At 40.2% G+C, this 26,172-nt stretch overlaps 1 protein-coding gene across 1 annotated transcript in view; it reads right to left on the bottom strand.

Annotated features, from left to right (window-relative positions):
* Nucleotides 1-26,172, bottom strand: part of agbl4 (AGBL carboxypeptidase 4) — a 355,429-nt gene that overhangs the window by 83,228 nt on the left and 246,029 nt on the right. The window contains exon 6 of the mRNA XM_080877453.1: nucleotides 25,808-25,847. Coding sequence (XP_080733579.1) covers nucleotides 25,808-25,847 — 40 coding nt within the window. The remainder of the gene's footprint in view (nucleotides 1-25,807; nucleotides 25,848-26,172) is intronic.

The raw sequence follows: 26,172 nt of genomic DNA, 5'->3' as shown, positions 1-26,172 counted from the left end.
CAGTCTGGCACACCCGGCAAAATAAAACAGGAATGGGAGTGATAGACGAGAGATTTGAGCAAGTTCTCAACAAGTTGAACAAGGGATTATTGTTAATCTGAGCTTCTGTTCAGTGGCTCTCCCGTCCTTAAAGCTGGGCCCTTCAGCATAAGGCGGGTCAGTTTCTGGAGCATCACCAGTGTTTAAAACCTCACGATATCATTCCTGCTGCCTGGAGAAGCTAAATGAAAATGTAAACAATTTTTTCAACAAAGGTGCCCCAGAGATTGCAGTACGTTCAGAGAAACGATGAGCATACCTTAAATACTGTAAACACAAGAAATAGATGTGCAGCAGTAATAAAACAGGACACAAATGCAGCAATCCACTAAAGACTGTGGTTTAAAACATGAGATCAATAATTGAGAATTTGCGGTATGTGTGTCATGTTTCTGACTGGTGTAATAAGATTTATTGTAACTGTTGCCAGTCTCAATTACCAATATATTGCAGACCCAATAAATGTACAACACCGTATTGATTTAGTTCTAAATATATAAAAGCACAAACTACCACGGTCAACCTACACAGGTGTTTTTACTTTTTTCACCTTCTGATAACCAGCTGGATGTAAAAGGACAAGCAATCATCATCAGCAACAACAGCTACATCATCCAAATATTTTTTCCTTTCTAGAAGAAAGAAAAATTGCTGCCTACAGTACTCCCCCCGGCCCCCCACCCCACCCGATAATCCTTTTCACATCTGAAGCTTATTAGATTCTGAATTCTGTCTTTCATAAACTAATTTAAGACAAATGTTCTTGTCTGGTTTAGGAATAACAAAAGAAACACAACTGTAAAGCCTGGTAAACAGATACAGTGTCTTGCAAAAGTATTCGGCCCCCTTGAACTTTCCCACATTTTGTCACATTACAGCCACAAACATGAATCAATTTGATTGGAATTCCATGTGAAAGACCAACACAAAGTGTTGTACACGTGAGAAGTGGAATGAAAATCATACATGATTCCAAACATTTTTTACAAATAAATAACTGAAAAGTGGGGTGTGCGTAATTATTTAGCTTATTGATTATATATATATATTGCAACTAGGGTTCAAAGGGTCAACAAATGTGAATGTTGACCGCTGTGTACTGCAGTGACTGCCTGTGCAGGCAACAGAAAGGATCCATTCAGCTGGTCAGCAGGCAGGATGGTAAAATGCAGGAAAGGTTTATATCTTGTGCCTAAAGTAAATAAATTATATCGTAGTGATTACATATTTGCCTAACAAGCAAAACATCCTTGGAGGAGACAAAAATTCCTTTTGGGGATGTGTCAGTGTAAAAATTCACCAAATCAAACGTGGAGCTGCCCGCTGTGGTGACCCCGCGTGATGAAGGGAACAGATTCAAATGCATCAGAGATTTAGGGGAGAAACACCCACGGTATCAATTTCAAACTCCAGTTATCAAATTCACAAACAAAAACTCAATCATCCAGATAAGGAAATCCCAAAAAACTGAAGAAGTCACTTAAATGAGACGTTTCTCCCACTGAAAACGCTTCATCCACATGAACAGAATTATATTTAGGAAACTGAAGTGAGCGTACCCACACTTGAAACTAAAATTAAACTAAACTGAAAATGAAATTTAAAAGCAAATAAAAACAAAACCTAAAAAAACTATAATAACTCTGTTTTTGACAGTTACATAGCTTATTGTAAATTGGCGCCCTGTTTAAGTGCACCTTAGATTTCTTGTGTGCTAATAGCTTTATGAATCTTTTAAAACTCTTGAGGTAAAGAGCAATGCATAGAAAACACAGATACCCACTGAAAGTTTTGGAAACTGCAGCTATGCTTCACCTCCACCTTCTGCTCTGGGGTAATCTGGGACTAAACTGTGTGCTGGACCCAGCAGCAAGCGTTAAAGTGCTACAGTGGGGCAAAAAAGTATTTAGTCAGCCACCGATTGTGCAAGTTCCCTCACTTAAAATGATGACAGAGGTCAGTAATTTGCACCAGAGGTACACTTCAACTGTGAGAGACAGAATGTGAAAAAAAAATCCATGAATTCACATGGTAGGATTTGTAAAGAATTTATTCGTAAATTAGGGTGGAAAATAAGTATTTGGTCACCTCAAACAAGGAAAATCTCTGGCTCTCACAGACCTGTAACATCTTCTGTAAGAAGCTTTTCTGTCCCCCTCTCGTTACCTGTATGAATGGCAGCTGCTTGAACTCATCATCTGTATAAAAGACACCTGTCCACAGCCTCAAACAGTCAGACTCCAAACTCCGCCATGGCCAAGACCAAAGAGCTTTCGAAGGACACCAGGAAAAGTATTGTAGACCTGCACCAGACTGGGAAGAGTGAATCTACAATAGGCAAGCAGCTTGGTGTGAAAAAAATCAACTGTGGGAGCAATCATCAGAAAATGGAAGACATACAAGACCACTGATAATCTCCCTCGATCTGGGGCTCCACGCAAGATCTCATCCTGTGGGGTCAAAATGATCATGAGAACGGTGAGCAAAGATCCCAGAACCACACGGGGGGACCTGGTGAATGACCTGCAGAGAGCTGGGACCAAAGTAACAAAGGTCACCATCAGTAACACACTACAACGGCAGGGAATCAAATCCCGCAGTGCCAGACGTGTTCCGCTGCTGAAGCCAGTGCATGTCCAGGCCCGTCTGAAGTTTGCCAGAGAGCACATGGATGATACAGCAGAGGATTGGGAGAATGTCATGTGGTCAGATGAAACCAAAGTAGAACTTTTTGGTATAAACTCAACTCGTCGTGTTTGGAGGAAGAAGAATACTGAGTTGCATCCCAAGAACACCATACCTACTGTGAAGCATGGGGGTGGAAACATCATGCTATGGGGCTGTTTTTCTGCCAAGGGGACAGGACGACTGATCCGTGTTAAGGACAGAATGAATGGGGCCATGTATCGTGAGATTTTGAGCCAAAACCTCCTTCCATCAGTGAGAACTTTGAAGATGAAACGAGGCTGGGTCTTCCAACATGACAATGATCCAAAACACACCACCCGGGCAACAAAGGAGTGGCTCCGTAAGAAGCATTTGAAAGTCCTGGAGTGGCCTAGCCAGTCTCCAGACCTCAACCCCATAGAAAATCTGTGGCGGGAGTTGAAAGTCCGTGTTGCTCGGCGACAGCCCCAAAACATCACTGCTCTCGAGAAGATCTGCATGGAGGAATGGGCCAAAATACCAGCTACTGTGTGTGCAAACCTGGTAAAGACCTATAGTAAACGTTTGACCTCTGTTATTGCCAACAAAGGTTATGTTACAAAGTATTGAGTTGTATTTTTGTTATTGACCAAATACTTATTTTCCACCCTGATTTACGAATAAATTCTTTACAAATCCTACCATGTGAATTCATGGATTTTTTTTTCACATTCTGTCTCTCACAGTTGAAGTGTACCTCTGGTGCCAATTACTGACCTCTGTCATCATTTTAGGTGGGGGAACTTGCACAATCGGTGGCTGACTAAATACTTTTTTGCCCCACTGTACATCCTGTGTTAAAGCCCCATAACTCATTGTTGATTGAAGTCAGAGTGACAGCCATCGTATGTGCTGTTCCGAAACCGAAATTTTACAAATAAAAATATTGTCATCTTGGGGTTTTTTTTTGTAGCCAGAAATGTTGATATTTGTAAAATAAGGTGGCAGCTAAATTAGTAACTTATTCTGGGAAGTTGCACATTAACGAGGTGCATCCATGTTCTCTATGAGTGTGCTGCACAGGGACAGATACCTGCTAATTAGTGTTAAGGAACACAAATAAAATTCTAGCATTTCCCTTACTAAGTCTCTAGCACAGATTTCTTGGACGGACTGTTAGCATAATTAACAGAGTTCCACGACAAGAAGCTCTGCCACTGAGGAGTTGTTTAGCTACCTCGGTAACCTCAAGTCATCCCCTCATCACCAGACTCTGCTTCCTCTATGTAAGGCACGTCAGTGGGATTGAGGTGATCCTCAAAGTATTGCTTCCACTGCCTGGCCTGTCCTCATTTCAAGTCAACAGCACTACATTCTCTTAATTGCCCCTTGGGGATAAATAAAGTCTCTCTGATTCTGATTCTCACTGCTTTCTTCTCCTGATGTCTTGTTGCATGACCTCTCTGAATACCTTCCATACCTAAGTTTTTGATTCAGGTATTGTCAATGTGGCATTCTGTTGATTCCCTTCAGCTGCATCTACTATCCCACAGGTTAACCAAGTCTGATAGGATTCCTTCTTAATCTTGACTCCCTTCACTTCAAGAGTCCACCACCTGCACCAACCACCTGCACCAACCACCTTATGGTCAGGTGGCTCAGCAGTGGAGGTGCACGGTTCATTTGTATTCAGTCCCCCCAGCCTCTTGCAGAATGCTGTTGATGTTCTGCTGTAGGTGGGAGTTGAAGAACTCAAGGACCGGGACCTCATGTACCCTCACTTTATGTATTGGAGCACCAGGCCTGTCCAGGATCTTCCCCTACTCCCTGACCCAACTCACCACCAGGTGGTGGTCAGTTGACAGTTTCGCTACTCTGTACATCGCAGTGTCTAAGATGTGCTGCTACAGCTCCAGTTATATCAACACAAAACTGATCATTGACCTGCCACAGAGCTTAGTGCCAAGTGAATGTGTTTGTTTTGGACAAACTATGATTATCACAGAAATCCAGCAATGTAACACCACTCAGATTCAGATCTGACAGGCCATTCCTAAGATCACACCCCACAAGGTTTCACTGTCATTGCCCATGTGATCATACCTGCAAATAATAGGACTAGTTCCCCACCTTAAGGAACAGGGAAACAACCCTCTTGCCCAGCAGGCAAATGTACGTGCATCAAACAAAGGGGAAACAAGTATTCGCACCCCTGCTTGCTGGCTCCAGGGAGAGGCCCCAGTAACTCTGTTACAGGCAGGGAAACATTGTCCCTTGTTCTTTTCTTTTCAGCAAAGGCTTCCATAATGTATGTATGGTTGATGAACTGTTTGGTGTCAATACTGCTGAAAAAAATGTGAGAATGATAAATGAAAACTGAAGTTTTACATCTTTGATTTAAATTGAAAATAAATATTATTAAAACCATACCAGCAGATGTGTATTTTAAATGACACACAAGCATAATTAGATTTCTGATACATCAATAACAAAATGTTTTTTATATATAGGTCTTAGAAGTGTGAACAGATAAAACATACTACGAGACTTGAATTTGATCACTGTGACAAATTTCTGTTACTATGGAAGCTCATTTATAAGTCTATCCAGTATGCTTTTGGATTGTACTGTTATCTTAAAAGTTGATTATTTCAGACAAATACAGATCAGACAGATCAGTGCAATGAGGGAGGGAAAAAAGTATTTCAGGATCTTACACTGGGATAAGCCTGAGATGAGAGGAAAGCCGTTTCTCAGGAGTTGAAATTAAGAAGCTCGAGAAAGTGGTGAAAATCTAATTCTGATATTCTATTGAGCTCACTTTTGACTAGGAGAAATATACTCAACTAAGATGAGATCTTACTTTAAATCTTCCTTTGCTCTGGGTTGAAATAACATCTTGAAAATCATCTCTTATTGTACTCTAACTTGTAATGGGGAGAGTGGCACCTCTCTGATAGGGAGCAAAATGTAACTGTTTGCGTTTATGTAGTGCTCTGTTACCACAACCTTAATTTGAAGATATCAGTGACGATAAACAACTTGAATTTGTTTTCATTATTACCAGCTGTGAGAATCTCCTCTGCTTCCTTCGTGCACTGCGTGGTGAGAAAACACTGCACGCAAGCGGCAAACTCAAAACCGCCTTTAAATTAGTATTTAGTGAAGAATATGAAAGTTTAGTTGGAGTCCATCTGGTAAGTTCCTTATCAGTATAATAATAAGCAACTACAATCATAATAAATATGATAAAGCTGTTTATCAGTAATGATGGACACATGTATACAGGATTTCCATATTTACCGGGACATACCGGAGTGGTGAATGACAGATACATAAAAGCAGCAGCTGAGATGAGGATATCTGATATCCTGAGGCAAAGTTGGAACTCTGACACGTTTAACAATAGCCTGTGTACAAACTATAGAAAATTTAAGAGTGAAAAAACAACTTTTCAGTTGGAACTGAAACTCCAGATTTTGTAAAGTTAAATATATTAATTGTTTATACATGCTTTGTAGCTTGGAGAGGAGTATCATCATTTATTTGTTAGTTTATGCTTCAAAGACAAGACTATGTGCCTGTATACTTTAGGTTAATATCAAATGCTTATGAAATGGCGAAGTCATGCTAAAGATAGTACTTTACAGTCTAAATTGGCAACATTTTGTAAAGAAATTGTATCTGTCAAGTCTGGTTGTGTGGCCGACAGAGATAGAACCCAAACATAGGGGTAAACTGAAATATGGCTTTATTAAACTAATAGTGCAAAATAACAAGGGTAACAAAACAAGGAAAACCAAACCTCCAACTCAATAAGGAGAACGTACTCCCGAAGGAGGACAAAACCACAGCGGATAAGGTGACAAAGAACAAAAAGAGACTCTGACAACATATACACACCAGGTAATTAAGGAGACTGGAAACAGCAGGAAACACAGCTGAACGGAATCAGACTAGCAAGACATAGGGAAGCAAAACTAAGCACAACACGCACAAGACCAGGGAGTTTCAAAATAAAATAGGAAGTAACAAACACTGAGATAAGGACTAAGATATGAGAACTTGATACAGTGACAGGACATTAACAAACATGAAGGCATGACCGACTGGGGAAACAGAAAAGACACACAAAAGATCACAGGCTGGAAACAAAGGGAAACTCAGAAGCACAAGAAACAATATTATACTGAGGACTAGATACAGTGACAGGACATGAACCACATCTCAAAGAAAACTCGAAACATCCTAAAACTAGATGCTGGGTCAACCACGACAGTATCTGCATGTGGACATGGGCAATGTTGATATTAGACAAAGATAACCTGAGTAAATGTAAAATGCAGTTTTTAAATGACTATTTCATTCATTAAGGAAAACAAGTTATCCAAACCTACCTGGCCATAATAAACCACCCATTCCACCCCCACCATTTATTAAATCGAGGATTAACTGGGCGATCGTGGCTCAAGAGTTGGCTGTCCGCCTTGTAATCGGAAGGTTGCCGGTTCGAGCCCCGGCTCCGACAGTCTCGGTCGTTGTGTCCTTGGGCAAGACACTTCACCCGTTGCCTACTGGTGGTGGTCAGAGGACAGTGTCTGGCAGCCTCGCCTCTGTCAGTGCGCCCCAGGGCAGCTGTGGCTACAATGTAGCTGCCATCACCTGTGTGTGAATGACTGAATGTAGTGTAAAGCGCTTTGGGGTCCTTAGGGACTATACAACTACAGGCCATTTACCAACTGTGATTAACCACACGTTTTTGAAAGCTGATTTCACCTTCGATAGTCTGATTACTGCCAGACATGTTGAATCAAGAAATCCCTTAAATATAACCTGTCTGACAAAATGAACTTGACTAAAAGATCAGAAAGAAATCGTGCCAGGAGCTAAAGAAACTGAAGAAGAGATGAGAAACAAAGTCACTGAAATCCATCAGTCTGGAAGGGGTTACGAAGACATTTCTAGGGTTTTGGGAATTCAGAGAACCACGGTGAAAGCAGTTACCGACAAATCGAGGACATTCGAAACAGTGGTGAATGAAAATTACTCGACGACTCATCCATGAGGTCACAAAAGAACCCAGAACTACATCTAAAGAACTGCAGGTCCTTGCTTGCCTCAGTTAATGTCAGCGTTCATGATTCAACAATATTAAAGAAAATAAGCATAAGTGTGACAAATATGCACAAAGATAAATATTTTTCACTTTACTGCACTGCACCTATGAAGACAGTGAAATTGAAGGAATATATTCTCTTTTATGTTCACTGGTCTTCCACTTCACTATCATTGCTCTGCATTGTTGAATTATCTGTGGTATCTCTAATCAGCTTTACAGATTTTTTAGCTCCTTGAAAACATTAAACTGCTTGCTATAATGCATTTTTATGTACAAATATTTTATTCAAAACTAAATATGATAACATAGTATTTATACCATAAGTTTAGTCTGTAAGGATGGCGTGTGCAATTTATATAAAACCTACAAACTAAATCCACTTTTTTACCCCAATGAACCGCTGACTGATTATGAAGTTTCTTCAGTATTGATTACTACTTAACATATGATCTGTTTTTCTACGATTTCTATTGGATTTTGCAACAATATGGAACAAAAGAAAAAAAAATCAAAGCCACCCAAGCAGTTAATATTGTATAATTTTAAATATTCTAATTTATTAGAGTAAGAGGACTGGAGAGGGACAAAATAATATGTTTAAATTATCACTACAAAGGACAAAGAGCGGGACTGGGATATTTATCAAAATAAACAAACTCTAGCATATATAATTATGTGATTATGCAACTTCTCTTTCTATGTATAAACAGAAATACATGGGCCGAGGATATCTGCAAGTTATTGCCACCGAGGAGCCTTCAAATCTAGGTCTGAAATGACCTCTGCACACCGAAAATGCTGTTAAACAAAAACAGTTTAAAGTGAAATGCTCTGTGCTCATTGTTGTGTGTTGAGTTTTAACCGTTAGAAAATAAATTCACAGCTGCTATTTATTTAATAAATCGATAATGCTCCTTTTTTTTAACAATTAGTCAAGCCCACAAAGTCTGTTCTGATTTATCCTAAACTATTGGCACGCTAATTAGCTGGAGCTACAGCGATTCATTAAAGCGGAGGAATAACTCAAGATAATATTTTAGCAATATTTTATCTGTGGGGGAATTTGATCGGCTAAAGACTCGAGTCAGGACAGAAGCCAGACATCATGTCCTGCCTATTAGCTCCACACTGCCAGGCTCATCTATCTTTATTGGTCATCCATTAGCCTGCATTAAAGGGAGACACGGGATAATAGCAGTAATGATGCTGATGATGGAATTAGACTGTGGGCACACACGTCATGAATGAAGTGTTGCGCCTGGAATCATAAAGAGCTCCCAAAGACGAACGGACAGATGGACGGACAGTTAAAGTTTACAGCCCCGCGTGTGTGCGTTTGTATGTGCGACACACAAATGCACAGAGAAAAAGAGCAGAAGATGGAAAGAAAGTGTGCGCAGTAACTTTAGTGCACGTCGACAGCCAATCTAAAGGCAACACCTGTGCCTGTCTGCAGGTTGGACAGATGCTGGTACAGGTGTGTGCGTGATGATTGTTGGCAGGGCAGCCACAGCATGCAGACACCACAATCAGCAAAGTGACAATGCCAGGTATTAGGCAGCCAGGGATCATTAAGGCAACTTTCTGGAAATAAACTCCAAGATGGGGGTAGCCCCGAGCAAAATGAAGATATGGATGTGCGGTTCCACGATGACGGGTTCAGAGAGGCATAAACGTCTTTTATGGTCAACGCTCTGCTACAATCAATCACAACTGTTTACTGTCCGGGGTAAAACCATTTTCCTATTTTGGTTTGAATCATCTCACCAGGCTTTCTCTTATTATGCCTCTTAATTAGCTCTGCATGAATTACTAATCAACCATGAAGAAGGCATTCACCAATTTAAAAAGTGATAGCCCATGAAATGAACAGCGCAGTCTCATACAAGGACATCAGTTACTAATGCTGCGGGGCCTGAAAAACAGACCTTTGACTGAAAGCGAGACAGAAATAAGAAAGACGTGTGTGGAGCACAAACACATGCGGTGGCAAAGCTTATTGTGAATAAATACTTCATTAAGTATTTAGAATGGTATCAGTGCAGGCCTTGACTTCATGCTGTGCATACTCAGTGATTCACCCAGGAGACATTGATCTTCTTCACGAGGAACATAATGACCACCAGAGAAATACTGATCATATTTCAGCACCAGTCAATTCAGTTCATTAGGGCCACTCTGCCTCCTGCTGTGGACCTGCATTGATCCTGCCAGTGTCACCAGACTGTTATTCTCTGCTAACTAGATAGGAAACTCGCTAAACTGTAATTTATACAGTTGCAGCAACAAGTCGAACAATAGACTACAGGGAACAAACAAGCAGAAATATATGAAAGAGTGCAGATTGGCCCATCTGTGTAATAGCAGCATGGGCTGTCTGCCTCTGTGCCCTTTCTGCGTCGGCATCAAATGTCAGGCACGACACAAGAAATCCTAAAAGTATCAAGGCTGTCCCCGGGTTTCAGAGAGAATTTTTCTTATGCCTCTAATACCTTTTCCACCTTCTCCTCTCCTCTAATCTCCACTTATCTGGCAGCCAGGTGAGCTGCAGCACATGGCTGGTGGGCAGGCTTTGGTCTGTGGGAATACAGCTCATCTTAATGGTATTTTCCCCCCTTTTCCTCCTCTTCCCTGTGCTTCTCTTACCCTTTCCTCCAGGGCAGCTGTCAGACAGAGACGGAGGCAGCCAGAGAACTTTTCATTGCAGCTGTAACAGACAGCGGGGAGCCGCTGGGATTGGACGAGCGACCAAAGCCGCCCGTCATGCAGAGGGGCAGCCAGGCTCATGGGTGCATAACATCTGACAGATAATAGCAGATAAAACCTGGGCCAACCAGCAGCCCACTCCTCACTGGGGGATGGAAGGCCCGTGGTGATGGGTGGGGGATCAGATCGAGGTTGCAGGGGCATGATGAGGGCCAAAGAGCTTTGACAACTAACGGCCTTTATTTAACCACCAACTGGCCATCCACAGACCCACGCCCACACACAGTAGTCAAGGACAGGCAAGGTCACTGACCTCAAATCTCTCCACTACAGCTTACTGTACACCTGGGCAGGTTAATACTGAATCTGAGCTTAATGTTGTGCAGCTGCTGTGTTTGAAAAAGGATATAAAAAGCCAACAATCTGCTTATTTTTTCCCCACATTACTTTATTTTCTTGCACTAATTTCCGCTGAAAGAGTTGTGAGTCTCTAAAGGACAGCAGAGTTTATCTTCTATGCTTCCATTAACATCTTAATTTATATCTAAATCTGCAATGCAAATGGACCTGTTTCAGTTAAAAAAATAATGGTGACAAAACACATTTAAATCTGTGTACATATATGCAGTGGTGTCCATTTACGTTGGCCCTACTTTATGCCTACCTGTCACTACCTGTCAGATATTTCCCAAAAAATTCTTTCCTCTACATCAAAAAGACAACACAAACAGCATAACATTGCATTTTCTCTGTTCTTCAGCCATGACACACACACACACACACACACACACACACTTCCTGAGATTCTTGCTTTCAGTGTAAAAAAGAAAGCCAGATGTCATGCTGTCCAGATGCAGGATGCCAGCTGATGTGACAATGGGAAACACTGTTTGTCTCCCGGTGCTGAGAGACACATTTAGTTTTATGGATGAGAAAACAGTCAACACAAATCTGGCAATCACCCGCTGAAAGGCCTGAAACACACAGGCACACTGCAGTCAGCCCACCGAGCAGGAACCAGGTCAGGTACAAATGGTAAAATGTTTCCTGTAACAAAAACCATTCAGTCTCCAAATAACATGTTTTTAAAAAAGAAACACAGAGTTAAGCAGAATTATCGAGAAACCTAAACATAACCATTCCCTTCCTGAATGTCTGCTATAAGCGGTTTGTTGACTATGATTGGCCAGTAAAGCTCTATCTGTATAGTTCCTTGGTCTCCAACAGAGGTCAGTACAAAGTCACACACACACACACACACAAACAGAACAGCAGAAAGACATAATGAGCTGAGGAACTTTCTAGATTGAAAAGACTTCAGCGTCTGGAGCGGCAATTAAAAAAAAGAATCTCCCCTACAGAAATAAATTATGTATATTTTTTTATTTATACATACACACCCGTTGTGCCACATGCTCCAAACATAGATCTGACATAAGGACTCAGGCTGAAAATGACCTTCAACCAGACATTGAGTCTCTTGGCAGTTTACTGTATGTATACCAGCAGTATGTCCTGCTTTAACAGTGCGGTACTTTTAATGCCTCGTCATAGTCAAAACTATAGATTAAAAGAGAAAGTAAAGTAACTTAAATAAATGAATACTTATCATCCTGAAAGCTCTAAAGCAAGGAGAACTGCAATAAGTTGGAAAAAGTAATATAGTAGTTGTTTAAAGACACACACACACACACACACACACACACACACACACACACACACACACACACACACACACACACACACACACACACACACACACACACACACACACACACACAGTGCAAAAACTCACTCCACCAGCCATAACACAGAGACAGAATGGCATCAGCCTCTATTATCTAGTCCCTATGCTGCTAACACAAAAGGCTCCCTGGAACAAAAATCCAATCAGTCCTCTCTAGGAGGATTTGCTCCACAGCAGTGCTCAGCAACACTGGTGGCTCTGCTGGTGACAAAGAAATAATCTCAGAGCCCACAGCCTGTTCACAGACTGTTTACTGCCTTCGTCACATCGTCCTTTTAGAAAGAGGACAGAGTCTGTGCTTCTATGTTGTCATTTTAGTGTCCTCTGAGTTTAGCCCCTACACCCCCACCCCCCCCCCATCTCTCTCCCCTTTTCTGTATGCAAAAACATGAAACACATGGTTGGCTGTGGGAACAGTGCATGAAATTACTGTATTTGTAACACAGCGAATATTTATTCTAAGCATTATCAGGATAAGCTTGAGAAAAAGAACCTCCCGGCATATGGGCTATATAGAAACAGGTGTTAAATAATTGTTTGATGACAAACAATTTCAAAATATTTTCAATATCGTGCTGCCCCTAACTCTCTCCCTGCCTCTGTCTCTGCCTCTGGCTCTCTCTCACAGTCCTCCATTCTTTGTCTGGTAAATTATCACACTCGTTCTCCATTCATTAGCATGCTGCTGCTTATTTAGGTACGCTGCTGAGAAGCCTCCAACAAAATCAACTGGAAAATACTCAATATGATGCGGCCAGCGCAGCCCTCTTCTTTCCTCCCACCCGCCCTTCATCTCTTTCACTGTTTGTTTCTTAAACCACATCAAAATGGAAGCATAGGTCCCCCATAATAAAGATGAGGGAGATAAAATATGCAAATTCACAGAGAAAGAATAAAATCAGGGCAGGAGGTGTTGTTTTCACAGCTGCTCATTTACACAAAAGCCAGATAGTATTTTTAATATAAATAATCTGGTTCCTTTTTTCCTACTTTTTCTTTCCTCCTTTTTTCCCTCTAGGTGTAAAATCATACTTCCAATCCACTGAAAACAAAATCTCTGCAGCTTGACATTCTGAAAGTCAGCCAAGCTTGCACTCATCGAGACACTTGATCAGCTCAGGTTTGTACACCAGGAACCAGGAGGTCACACGCAGGTTGTTCCACAGTTCTTTTTTCACCTTTTCTCAATAAACCCAGGCTGGCTGGAAATGCTTCTTCCTCCTCTGAAGTCAGCAAAAAAGACTATTCTCAGTGCCGAAGCTGCTACAGACTACAGTAGGTGGACCAGGTGATAGGGCAGCAATGTGTAAGTAGCTCAGAAGTACTTAGACCAACACATCATACAGCATAATAGCTTTGCAGTGTAACAGTGTTACCAACTGGAGAAAAAAAAAGGAGACCTAATTAACATTTCAGAGAAACAGAGTGAGCTTGGCTAAAAGGTGCTAAAGACAAAAGTGTAATTGCTTTGTTGCTTCTAAGCTCCAGGATGTGTGGCTATGAAAAGATGGAAGTAGAAAAGAAAAACGTCATAAATAAATGCAGATTTCTTATGTTTGAGCCCAACTCAAAGGGGAATTTGGTCTGACAGATAAAGATCAGCTGATGAAAGTCTACAGCCGAGCGAAAAGAAACTGGTACACACCAGCGGGTTAACTTTAATTATTTTTTTTTCCTGCAAGAGACGGAAAGATTACTGTTCTGGCACAAACATCTTTTCATTAAAGTAAATCAGAAATTGTACCAACATAAACTTAAAATAATAATCTCTTTGTATTTCACAAAGCAAGGATGTCACGTTTTAGAGACAGTCTTTGGACACTAATACTGTGGCTCAACTCAACAGATGCAATTTTCATGAAGGCCATGAAAAGTACATCAGATTCAAACTAAATGAACCACCTCAACAAGGGCATGACTTCACAATACATCACTGCATTGTTTTGGTCAGAGACTTTTATCTGTTCAATAAAGAAGAAAGTCAGGCTGCTGTATGGTACAAATGAGAGAAAAAATACTTTGCTGACCCCAAACTCATGCAGGAGACCGTTCAGTTCAAAGAAACCGACAACGTGTTCTGGTGTTTTCTGAAATACTGAGACACTGTAGAGACTGTACGTGTCTGTGGAAAACAATACAGGGAATTTATAGGTTACGTTTTTAACCTGTTCATGTTTTTGTAAGCATAAGAAGCAGTGAGTTACATGGCTGAGCATTTCCACCTTAGAACTGTAGAGTACAGAGGAGAATTTTTAAAATAATATTTAAAAAGACAGACATCCATGAAACACTAGAGGACCAACGTCAACCAAGTCAACGATGGCAACAATTAACAGTTTGTCAACATTCAGCATTTTTTTCCTACGTCTCTGTAATATTAAATACTTTATACATATAATTCAAAGACCTGAAGTTCTCATTCATTCATTCATTTCCTCCTGTTTAAAGGATATAATTCTTATTCTGCAGTTCACAGCAGGATAACCTACATTAACAGTAAGTAACAGAATCAACTTGTTTTTGTTATGTGCAATCTTCAGGGCTGTATAACTTGACATGTAGGAAAAAGCAGCAGCTTTGTGTCTGAAATTGGTATAAGATGAATTAGTTTGAATCCTCTAAGTTAGGGGTGTCAAACATAAGGGCCGGGGGCCTGAATCAGCCGAGCACGGACTACAATCCAGCCCACTGGACAGCTTTGGGAAATGTGAAGGAGGACATAAACTGTATTTTTAATACATTTTACAGCATTTTCCTACTGACAAAAATCTCCCACATGGATATTTATACTACATCAACATAATTAAGTAATAGTAAAATAATTAAATGAGCTGTTTTTTCACTAATGTTGGATTTTTTAAAAGTAAGTCAACAGTTAAAAAACAAAAACAAACAAACAAGCAAATTTTTTTTTAAAAAATGACATTTTGTGTAATTTCTTTCTCATAATATGAGTTATTACAGCAGCATTTAATTATTTATTATGTATAAAAACAGAGACATAATGTTCACTCAGCTCTTATGTTATGTTGTTAAGACATTATTGACAGAAAGATGAGTTTCACTGGTCTACTTAAGAGCAAGATAATCAAATGAGTTTGACCTCCGTGCTCTAGATCCTTTACATATTATCTAAACAACAAAGTTAATACTAGCAACCGCCAGCGCTACTCGTCAGCCTCCTAATAAACACACCCATCGTATCAATTTCAAAATCAAGTCATTACATTCACAGCATTTTCAGAAAACTTACTCTGACCTTCAGGTCGAGGTCACCGAGATTCAAACTTGTCTGAGATTTTTAATAGACACAACTACGGTATCAATTTGAGAATCCTGGGTCACTTCCTTCTCGAGTTATCGCATTGACAAGATTTTCATAAAACTTGACCTTTGACCCTGACCTTTAGGTCGAGGTCACTGATATTCAAACTTTTCCGAGATTTTTAGCAGACACATCTGTGGTACCAATTTGAAGCTCCTACGCCGCCTTGTTTGGATGGCGTCCGCCCGGCAGGGTGGCGACGGTACCCCATCAGCCTTTTACGACCGAAGGGTAAAAAATGATGTGCCTCTTTAACCAAGATGCAATAATATTTAGAATTTTAATACTACGCACCATATGCATACCACTGCTTTAAAATGCTTCCCACGCTACAATAGTCGACCTGTAGCTATACATATCTGTAATGAAAGATTCACACACTCAGTGTTCAAAATGTGACCTTTGACCTAAGAGATATATACTGTGGTTTCGTCTGGTGAAAGCAAAGCACAGAACACAAAGAATATCTGTAAAAAGACGGACTCTAATGAAGAACATTTCTATTCTGTTCTGACAGAAACAGCAGGAAAATGGAGATACAAAGGGAGAAGTGATAGACTGAAAGAAAAGAAAGTCAGAAGAGAGATCTGAGAACTGCCTATTATCTCCACGCTGCCTCATTGCGTTAGACACACATGCTGCACGCTTCTGTGCACAAACCCAAAAGTGTGCGCATGAGAACACGCATGCACTCAGACACCCTCCTCTCAAATCGGCCCAGATCTCATGAATATGATTGACCTTTTTTCCACTGTAATGCTGAGAGTGCATAAAGGGGAAAGGAGAAACTAAACAGAGGCAAGCAGAGTTAATTTAGAACAACACATTATTGGGTGCTGACTGCAGATATGGAAAAGGACAATCTAATCGATAAGCCAAAAGAATGACAATGGCCTCTCAAATCAATGCCTGCACCCCATTTTCTCACTGTTAAAAGACAAAGCCTTTAATGCAGGTGTTGCTGCTGTTGTTCGCTCTTGTGCCTGTTCGTGTGTGCGTGCATTATGCGTTAATGTGTGTGTACGTACCTGGCTGCTGCTGTGGTGGAACAGTTGCCAGGACTAATCATTATTTAGTTGTGGCGGGGCTGGAAAGGTCAGCAGTCTGAAATGTCAGGCTGTGTTCAACAGGAGCCAGATGCAGTCGTGCGCCGCTCAAGTGTCCAATTAAAGAAGGCCGAGTGAGGTTTGAGTGGGTCTGTGTGTGGGAGTGTGTGTGAAATGAGAAAGATGGAGGGATCAGATATTGAGTGTTTTGTTTTGGCTTTCCTAAATATCTGTATATAGCAGAGGTGTGGACTCGAGTCACATGACTTGGACTCGAGTCAGACTCGAGTCATTAATTTTATGACTTTAGACTTGACTTGAAAAAATGTTCTAAGACTTGTGACTTGACTTGGACTTTTACACCAATGACTTGGGACTTGAATTGGACTTGAACCGGTTTACTTGAAAAGACTTGATATTTTACCCCAAATATAAAATTTAACATGCATATTATATAGAGATTGAAAATGTGACGTCATTCACGGGTAGAACCGCAAAGGATTCTGGGAACTCGTGGCAAGCGGTACTAGCGCATGCAGGCTTTCAATTAAAATCAGTTACACAGCGATAAAAAGAAACACAAAAATGTCAAGAAGCTGTTGTATTATTAACTGCAATAGCCGGTCGCATGACAGCCACGGGAAGCCGACGGGTAAAGAGATCGGTTGTTATCGGATTACGTCGTTGAAGAGAAATTGTTCGAGCCGTGTTTCCAAAGTAACAAAGACGCGACGGATGGTCTGGATTGCAGCCATTCAAAGATCAAATATAACGTCCCAGAACACTCCAGCTCACAGGTTAGTCTGCTCCAAGCATTTACACAAAGGTCAGTCTGCTGTTGTAGTTAATGCGTCATTTTTCTTAACATAATTGGTGATATAGGTTACAAGCAAGTCTGGCGCTGAACAGAAATGGTCGCGCTATGCTCCTTTATTTATTGTGCATAAATAGTAAATTGTCCTGACACAATATTGCGTTTCGCTTCTGTTATTATGGTACATTGACAAAAACATATACTTTTATTCACAGGATAAAACAGGTTTTTTGTATCACTAATTGCCCAGTACGATTACAGCATACAGTATTATTGTCACTGCTACATTTCTGTGATGGGTACCAGAAATTATTTCCACTACTAATTAATTACCGTTGAGCTCAAAGGTCCTATTAATAAACGGTTAACGAATGTGTATTTATGAAGACGATTTGTGAGACTGGTAAACTTATGATACGTACGATGGTCTTTCGTTCTACACGGTGCATTTCAAGGTCCTGCACCCATCCGTCGGTAAACTGTACCTGGTCTTGTTGCAGTGACCTGAAGTTACTAAACTTCATGAGTGTATGCACTCACTCCAAGAACCGTATGATTATAAATATGCATATAAATATGCTACGATGAGATAGCTGACTTCATCTAACTAGCAAATGTTTTCCAGGCTACGTTGGTGATTCAGTTTTTTTTAATGTGTATGATATTTTTGTCATGCGATTTTAAAGCTGGTCCTACAACCGCATCCAAGAATAACATGCAGCTTATCTCAGAACTGTCGGTGAAAATTATTCTTGGAGCTAGGTTTAATTGAGCTGCATTTTAAAGAGGTGCAATTTCACAATTTGTGTATATTTTCTAAGTTCACTATTTTGTCATGTGTTGAGAAAAACACAGATTAAAAAATTACATGGTCTAATATTTACATTTAGCATAACTGCAACATTATTTTTTCGTTTTTTTTTTTTAAAGACTCGAAAGGACTTGAAATTCAAAGTTTCAGACTTGTGACTTGACTCGGACTTTTACACCAGTGACTTGAGACTCGACTCTGACTTGCCTGACATTACTTGAGACTTGACTTGAGACTTGAGGATAAAGACTTGAGACTTACTTGAGACTTGCAAAACAATGACTTGGTCCCACCTCTGGTATATAGGACCTGAATATACCATATAAAGTATATATAAAGTGTATATATATATATATATACACACTCGAGCAGGCTTTTGTCAGGGTAGCCTCAGAAACGACTAACGAGCTATTCACTAATCAATACAATCTCTCAGTCAGCATTTCTTGCAGTGGTCTTTCTGAAGTCCCGGGGTTTACAGTCTAAGACGCCATGTCATCCACAAGTTAAGGAGGATTTCTTTGTGAGCACAGAAAGACATAAAGCTCCACTAAAAGAGTGGTAGAGAAGGTACTTTGATTACTAAAACTTTTGGATGTTAATCTCCAGGGTCTACAAAGAAAGGCTGCAACTCCTCCGCTCTGTCGGGCTGTGACGTGTAGTATGCTAACATCAGTTTGGGGGCTTCCAGAATAGGAAGGAGTGTTTATTGAAGCCCAGTGCAGACATAAATATTGAATATACTATATTAGATCATTTAAAAAAAATCTATTATTCATGTAAATATATGAACATGCCGTCAGAGGCGCTTTGAATGAGATTTTCTTACTTTCGGGACAAAACCTGGAAGCTGCGGTGTCACTTTAGCTCTCAGTTAGATTTATTTATTATGTGTGAATATGTGTTTTAGTGTGAGTCACTCTTCAGAGTGGCTAATGAACATCATTAGAGACAGAAGCTAACAGAGCGGCAGGGGCAGAATCCTCATCAAATCTTTTCTTTTCTTTTTTCTTTTCCTTTACACACAGTACGTTATGAAGCCACTTGAGACTATTAGTTTATTTATACCCTGTGATTCCTCCTCTTCACGCTATGAAGCAAGATGAGGCAAAGTAAATAAAAACACAAGGAAAGGAGGAAAAGGATGCAGAAAGAACGGGCAAATGTTTCACAACAATGCCACTGTGATAAAATAAGATTACTAATAAATCGCTGCAGATAACGAGTGCCGTTAAGTCAAACGAGCAGAGGACGAAGCGTCAACGGCAAACAGGGAGGCAGGTGGTTGGTGGACGAGGAGAAAAGGAGCAAAGGAGCGGAAACTCCTTTAATCTGCAGGGGGAAGGAGAGAGTGTCCTGCCTGTGTTTCCCTATCAGAATCACTCATCTGAAAGCTTCACTTGCTCTTCATACAGCCATCATAATAACCTTCACACATCCACGGTGTGTGTGTCTGTGTGTGTAAATGTGCACATCTGCTCACCTACTGTGAATAGTAATAAGCAGCAGGGCATGATAAAATATGTCTGCCAAGTTAAGGATATAATAGACTTCCCTTCAAGGCCACTCATAACAACAACCTGAATAATGACCTGCATTAATTTGCACAGCACACTGAGCTCTACACTGGTCAGAGAAGGAATCCTTTCAGTAAGAAATAATTGAAAGCTATTTCAGTCTGTAGAGGGTCCCTCTGTGGGTGTAGACTAAACCCTGAAGGAAGGCACTCCTGCTGTGCACATTACTGTAAGCTAGAGCTAAGAAGGAGGTGGCGAGTTTCAAGCAGCTTTAATGTAAATTAAATAAGCAAGTGTCATTTTAACAGGACACCTCGTTATCGCCTTAGATTAACTATGTAGCAACAGAAAACATTTTATAGCTGTAAAAAAAAAAACACGTTGCCCAGCAGTTATTAGGCAGTGCTATCTGGTGCAAACCTTTAGGTCGTCATGTAGAACTAAAACTTTAAGCTGCATAGTGGTAAACAAATCAAAAAAAAAATGAAATTGTGTTAAAACATTCAAATATGTGGAGCCACATGTTTGACATGCCAGACTTTTACTCTGGATGCGCTTCCTAATCCAACCCCAAAGGGATTTGTGTCACATACCGGCTCCAAAGTGTAGTAGTTCACAACTCTGCCTGTTAACTGATAGCGCCTTGATGCAGTAACTGAATTAGATTGCAACAGATCAGAAGAAGAAAAAAATTGTCACAGTCCTGGACTTTTGGTTCATGACTTTGCCTTCTTGATTTCATTATTACTCTAGTCTCCCCAGTGTTTCCATGTTTGCATTTCTTCTTTGTGCTCCTGTTTCCTACTGTCCCTGTATCATGTTTAGTTAGTGTGGATCTTCTTGTTTTGGTATTTACTTGATGTTCTTACTTCCTGTCTTGCTGAGCATCTTGATTACTTAGCGTCTTCCTCTTTTCCTTCATCTGTTGTGCTCCTCTGTTCATCTGAATTTATTCTTGTGCTTTGTATTAATTTTGGGATTTCTCTTTTTTTATGCTTTGTTAATGTTTGCACTTCCAAGACAGTAGAAAGCTGTTCTGCTCTCCATTTAGGTCAACCTCTGAAGGAACCAAAGAATATAAAGACCAAAATTTGTCCCCGATTTCAGACATGAGTAATCAGCAATATCCAAGCCCTAAAAAAATCACTAATGGACATTTCCATTATGCTTCTATGGAATAAAAATCAGTGTTACCTAAGTTTCCATTTTGACTATCAGAAGCTAAGAGCTATGATAGCACAATTACCCAAACAGGTAGGAAATGTTTGGTCATGAGAGTGCTGTGACTCACTCATATCTATTTATGATACAAAGGTCTGCTGAGTCATACCCAAGCACAAATAGGGTTACTGACGGTGATCATTGCAAGAACGATGATACAAATCTCTGAACAGATCTCAGAATGTGAAACAGAAAGAGGCCATAAATCTACTTGGCATAATGTAAGACAATTACAGAGTCATTAGAGTATTAATCAGGTGTAAAAGTGGGACTTAACACGTGGGAGAACTCTAAGAACGGGCGTGGCAGTGCAGCACGGTGAAAAGAAACACTTCAAAATAAATCATGTAGTAAAGTTATTTTCTTTGTGTTTCTTAGGTTTACTACTCTTTGTTGATTTAGACCATTTAATGTAACGAGATGTAAACAGATGTTACTGCATGTGTGCTATCATAACTGTGTTCCTGGCCTTAGCCAGTGTGAATGCAGGAAACTAAACAGCATCATCAGCCTAAATTTAAACTGACAGCTGCTACCGTTGATCTCACTCAGTGGTTTTCACACTTTTTCTGACATGTCCAACTCCAGAAGAAGAAAAAACGTTGACAGTTTTTATCAAACATTAACAATAAAAAAAGGATCTGTGTTGAATTTAACTATTAACAAAAAAAAAAGGTGCATATCATCAATTCAATTTCACTAATTAACTCTTGTTTTTTTCACATTTTTCACATGGTTATTCCCCCCCTCATCACCACGGCCTGCACTACAGTTTGATAATCCAAAGGCCCCATTATGCTCAACGTTCTCCCCATGGTGAATAGCACAACACAACAAAGTGACATCGCTCTGGTGGCAGTTCATCAGGTTGCGCACCTCTCGAGAAGCACACATGCTGTAGCCACATCCAAGTTTAAGACACAAGTGTACAACTGACTCGGTTTTTTTCACCATTTCAATGACATATCAGTACAGGAAGTCAGAGATTCAAAGATTATACAGTGGAAGGCGTTCCAACAGTTTGGAAAGATGAGACTTTCTGGAAAACGAAAAACCCTCCTGTTGTGACTTCTTCTTGTGCCGTAGGCGCTAATACAAGATCTGTGGTGAGGGCGAAGCAATCAAAGCAGCGGTTATACTGGGGCCCTGAGAGTGGCCATGAAGACCACTGCCTGCTCTGCACCAGTCCAACATGGACTCAAACTGGACAACAATAGTGCTAAATAACAAGTATAGCTTACACTAAACAGCCTATCATTGTCATACTATTAGAATGATTACAATGATTGTACTACAATTTTGTTTTTTGACACCAGATACCCGGTTAACCAGATAAGATCCACCGCAGTTAACATAAGGACATCACACCTGAGGATTAAAGATTTAGCTATCAAACGTCTTGCTGAGCAGTGCTTCCCTTTAAAAACGCTGTTGTTTTTGCTCACTTGCACCCACGGTAGTAACACAAACACTGTTATCATTAGGACAAAAAGACAGAGAGAAAGCCACTGTGCAAACATCTTCCCATTCTTAGAGGTGATATTTGAAGGTAACAACATGCTTCAAGGAGCTGTTCTATGTTTCATAACAACACAAGCTGAAGATCCTTTTCACCTCTGACCAAAAGCGTACACAAACAAAACAGTTAACCAGAATTCTTTCAGGGGCCTGACAATAGCTGTGCTCAAAAGGCAGAAGAGACAAGAACAAGACCTGCAATGACCAGCGTTTACTGAAGACGAAAGAGGACGACAATGTTGAAGAATCAGTGCTTCTCTCTTTTTTGCACAAACTGAGGTAAATCATAAACCATCCATAAAAAATATATTCCAAGACAGATTGTTTTCCTTACCTACCTTGCTCTGATATTCTTCAAAGCGGGCTACATTCATTCACTACAAACTAATGTACATGGAAATGTATACATCCTTTTGAGACGCAATAGTGGGATGAAGAAATGCATTTGTAAATACGCTGACAACGTCTAGCACTGCATTTAATCAAATGTGTTTTTGATGTGCTATATAGGTAAATCATAAACCATCCATAAAAAATATATTCCAAGACAGATTGTTTTCCTTACCTACCTTGCTCTGATATTCTTCAAAGCGGGCTACATTCATTCACTACAAACTAATGTACATGGAAATGTATACATCCTTTTGAGACGCAATAGTGGGATGAAGAAATGCATTTGTAAATACGCTGACAACGTCTAGCACTGCATTTAATCAAATGTGTTTTTGATGTGCTATATCACATCTCAGCTCTAAACATTCGATGTCCGGACGGCGCGTGATGCCTTTCTCTCTCACTCGACCACGCAAAGTGACGCTCGAAAATCTTTCTTACACTCTTCCTCAACTTCCCCACCTTTTCTTTCTGTGCGGCTGCTCTCTGTCAAACTGTGGAAGCCATGGGTGGGTTGCGCCTAAACTCAAGGCCTGAGCAACAGCTGCAAAGCAAACCTGCTAAATTAACCGGGTCTCCATGAGCTTCACATATGCATTATTCTAATCAAAGCATATTAGATCATCCAGATACCTTAGACATATGGGTCTCTGTATTCTCATGCCGTCACCATCTGTTTCTCCTCCCCTGTTTTTTGAATTTTTTCCCCCCGTTGCTCTCCATCTGAGTAAATCCCTTGTTCACACAGCTGCTTTTCTGAGAGACTGGCATAGATTTCTAACATCGCAACTACTTCGTGATACGTTTCCACATCGAGTCAAACTTGGAGCACCATATGTGTGCATAACCACATGTTATGAGTTTTACCTACATGGTGGATGTAATTCCAACTAGTTTGCAGAAAACGTACGCACATTATGTGCCTCGTGTCAGCTCAAAAGGAGACGAAATCCACCAACAAACTGTTCACAAACAAATTATCCTCTCAAAGAGAAACTGACAGAAAATGTTAAATTCTTATAAGATGCTGAAATTTTCAGATGAACAACAAAAATCCTGTTTTTCACCTACTCAGTTTTAAAAGCTACTATTGAATGAAAATCAGCATTTACATAATGAATATATTAAAATCATTTGTATTTAAAGTTGCTTGCTCCTGGTTGTCTGTTTATTATCAGCGCCAATACAATCTACGATGTTGTAGCAGGATTTGTGCATATTTGGTTCAGTGATGTGGACTGCGGAGGAGGAGGAGGAGTGCATGAGAATGAGCACAAATCATTGTAGTTGTGCTTCTGCAAGGATTTTAGACGTTAACCAGAGTTACAGGGATATACAAGACAACCTAAACATGCAACATACACAGAGTATTTCCCACTGCCTCTCAGTCTGCCACTTTTATTTACTCAGAGCTGTTTCTACTAACTCTATGTTTAAAATGTCTCAGGTATGAGCAAAGCAGAAGTGTGAACACAAGACAGAAAGTTGTAAAGAAGCAAGGTGAAAAGTGAGCAGGCAAGATGTCTGCAAACTGTCTATTTCTGCAGCATTTTGATGGACACTGTTTTCACTCATCAGAATTAGGATTTTAGTTTATTACATATACATTTGTTATACAGTGATTCTCAGCTGGAGAAGGGTGGAGTGGGTCTTGTATGCAAGTCAGGAGATAGGATTGACAGACTCCACTAATTAATGGAGTTAAGATAACTCTAAATTACCCATAGGTGTGATTGTGAGTGCGAATGGTTGTCTGTCTCTCTGTTTTAGCCCTGCCTCTGACTGGTGACCTGTCCAGCGTGTACCCCACGTCTCACCCCATCGTAACTGGGATAAGTTCCAGGCCCCCTGCTACCCTGATAAAGATAATTGGAAGAGAATGGAAGGATGGATTTGTATGACTCATATCCTGCTTAGATTTGTTTCCTGTTACATTATTATTACTAATAAATGTCATAATACTGGGTGGCATACAGAAACTGTATAAACTTGGAGAAGAGACCAGTAAAGAAGGAATGGGTGTGGGTCACATTTTATGCTTCAGTGCAACATAACTTACCTGAGTTTTTAATTTTTTGACATTACACATCCAAATATAAGTTGTAACTATGTAGAAACTTCTGCAGAAGTCTGTGGCTCTGGATCTGATTGTGCTTCAAATGTTAGTAACTGGCATCTTTTCTAAGGCTGTCATTATATTCAGGACCTTGGGTTGTGGTGCATAACCAGTGTTTTTTTGGTCTTGTTTTCTCTGTGCAAGCTGAAAAATCAAAGCAGACGGTGCTTTTCATGATGGGGGCTTTAAAGAGATAGGGCATGAAATGCAGCATTTTAGATAGAGAGAGAGAGAATATACTTTTTGAACAATAAAACATGTTAAACGATTCTGCTAGACATTCAAAATGACAAAACACACACACACACAAACATGCTTCTATATACTCTGAAAATCTGTTTAGGGAACATGCTTGCACTTGTGACTGCTCTCACTACAGCTGAAATCATGACTTCCATTTAATCCCAAGGTGGAAAGCTTTAGTTACTGGACATTTAAATCATCACACCATGAGACAGGATCCCTTAACACACGCTCAAATAACTGACAAGCAGCCATCAAATCAGCAGTGGTTCTGCAACACAGTTTTTGACAACACAAACAGTTTTATCGCTGCGTTTCAACTGCCCAGCTGTTCAAGCAGTAACCATTTAAGCAGTTATAGTGGGGTATGAGCGAAATATTTTTGCTTTATTATGTTTTTTGGAAAAGTCAATATCAAACCAGATTATGAAACAGATAAAATACTGAGTGTGCATCAGAGAATGCTTTTAGTGTTGTGTTTTTTGTCCTGCGGTGGTTGGATTGTGGGTGACAATGAAATCCAAGCACAGAAATTCAGGCACCTACCAGAGTTGGTGATGGTTAACAGGTCTAGACGCCTTTGTTGCTGGAAGAAAAGGAGAGAATAAAAGAAGTCAAATGTCATGAAATAATCAATCACAGTTCTCATTTATAAACCCTGCAGAGATGCTCAAATTTGCCAAATTAGTTTGCTGAGTTTAACAGCTTTCACAGTTGATGGTAAAATAAGATTATTTACTAAAGTTATTATTTGTCATTTTTTGACGCTCTGTGGGTAATTCTGTATCGACGTTTGTTAACATGTGTGGCTGTGTTTGTAGTTGTATTTTAAGAGTACTGTGATGTCTCAAAAATGGTTTGAGACACTACTCAAACCATTGTTGAGTTTGCAGTCTATTTGCAATCTACAA

Source organism: Rhamphochromis sp. 'chilingali' (assembly GCF_963969265.1).
Source record: "Rhamphochromis sp. 'chilingali' genome assembly, chromosome: 3".
Taxonomy (NCBI): Eukaryota; Metazoa; Chordata; class Actinopteri; order Cichliformes; family Cichlidae; genus Rhamphochromis; species Rhamphochromis sp. 'chilingali'.
The sequence above is the reverse complement of the archived record's forward strand: the minus strand, read 5'-3'. Positions and strand labels throughout refer to the sequence as shown.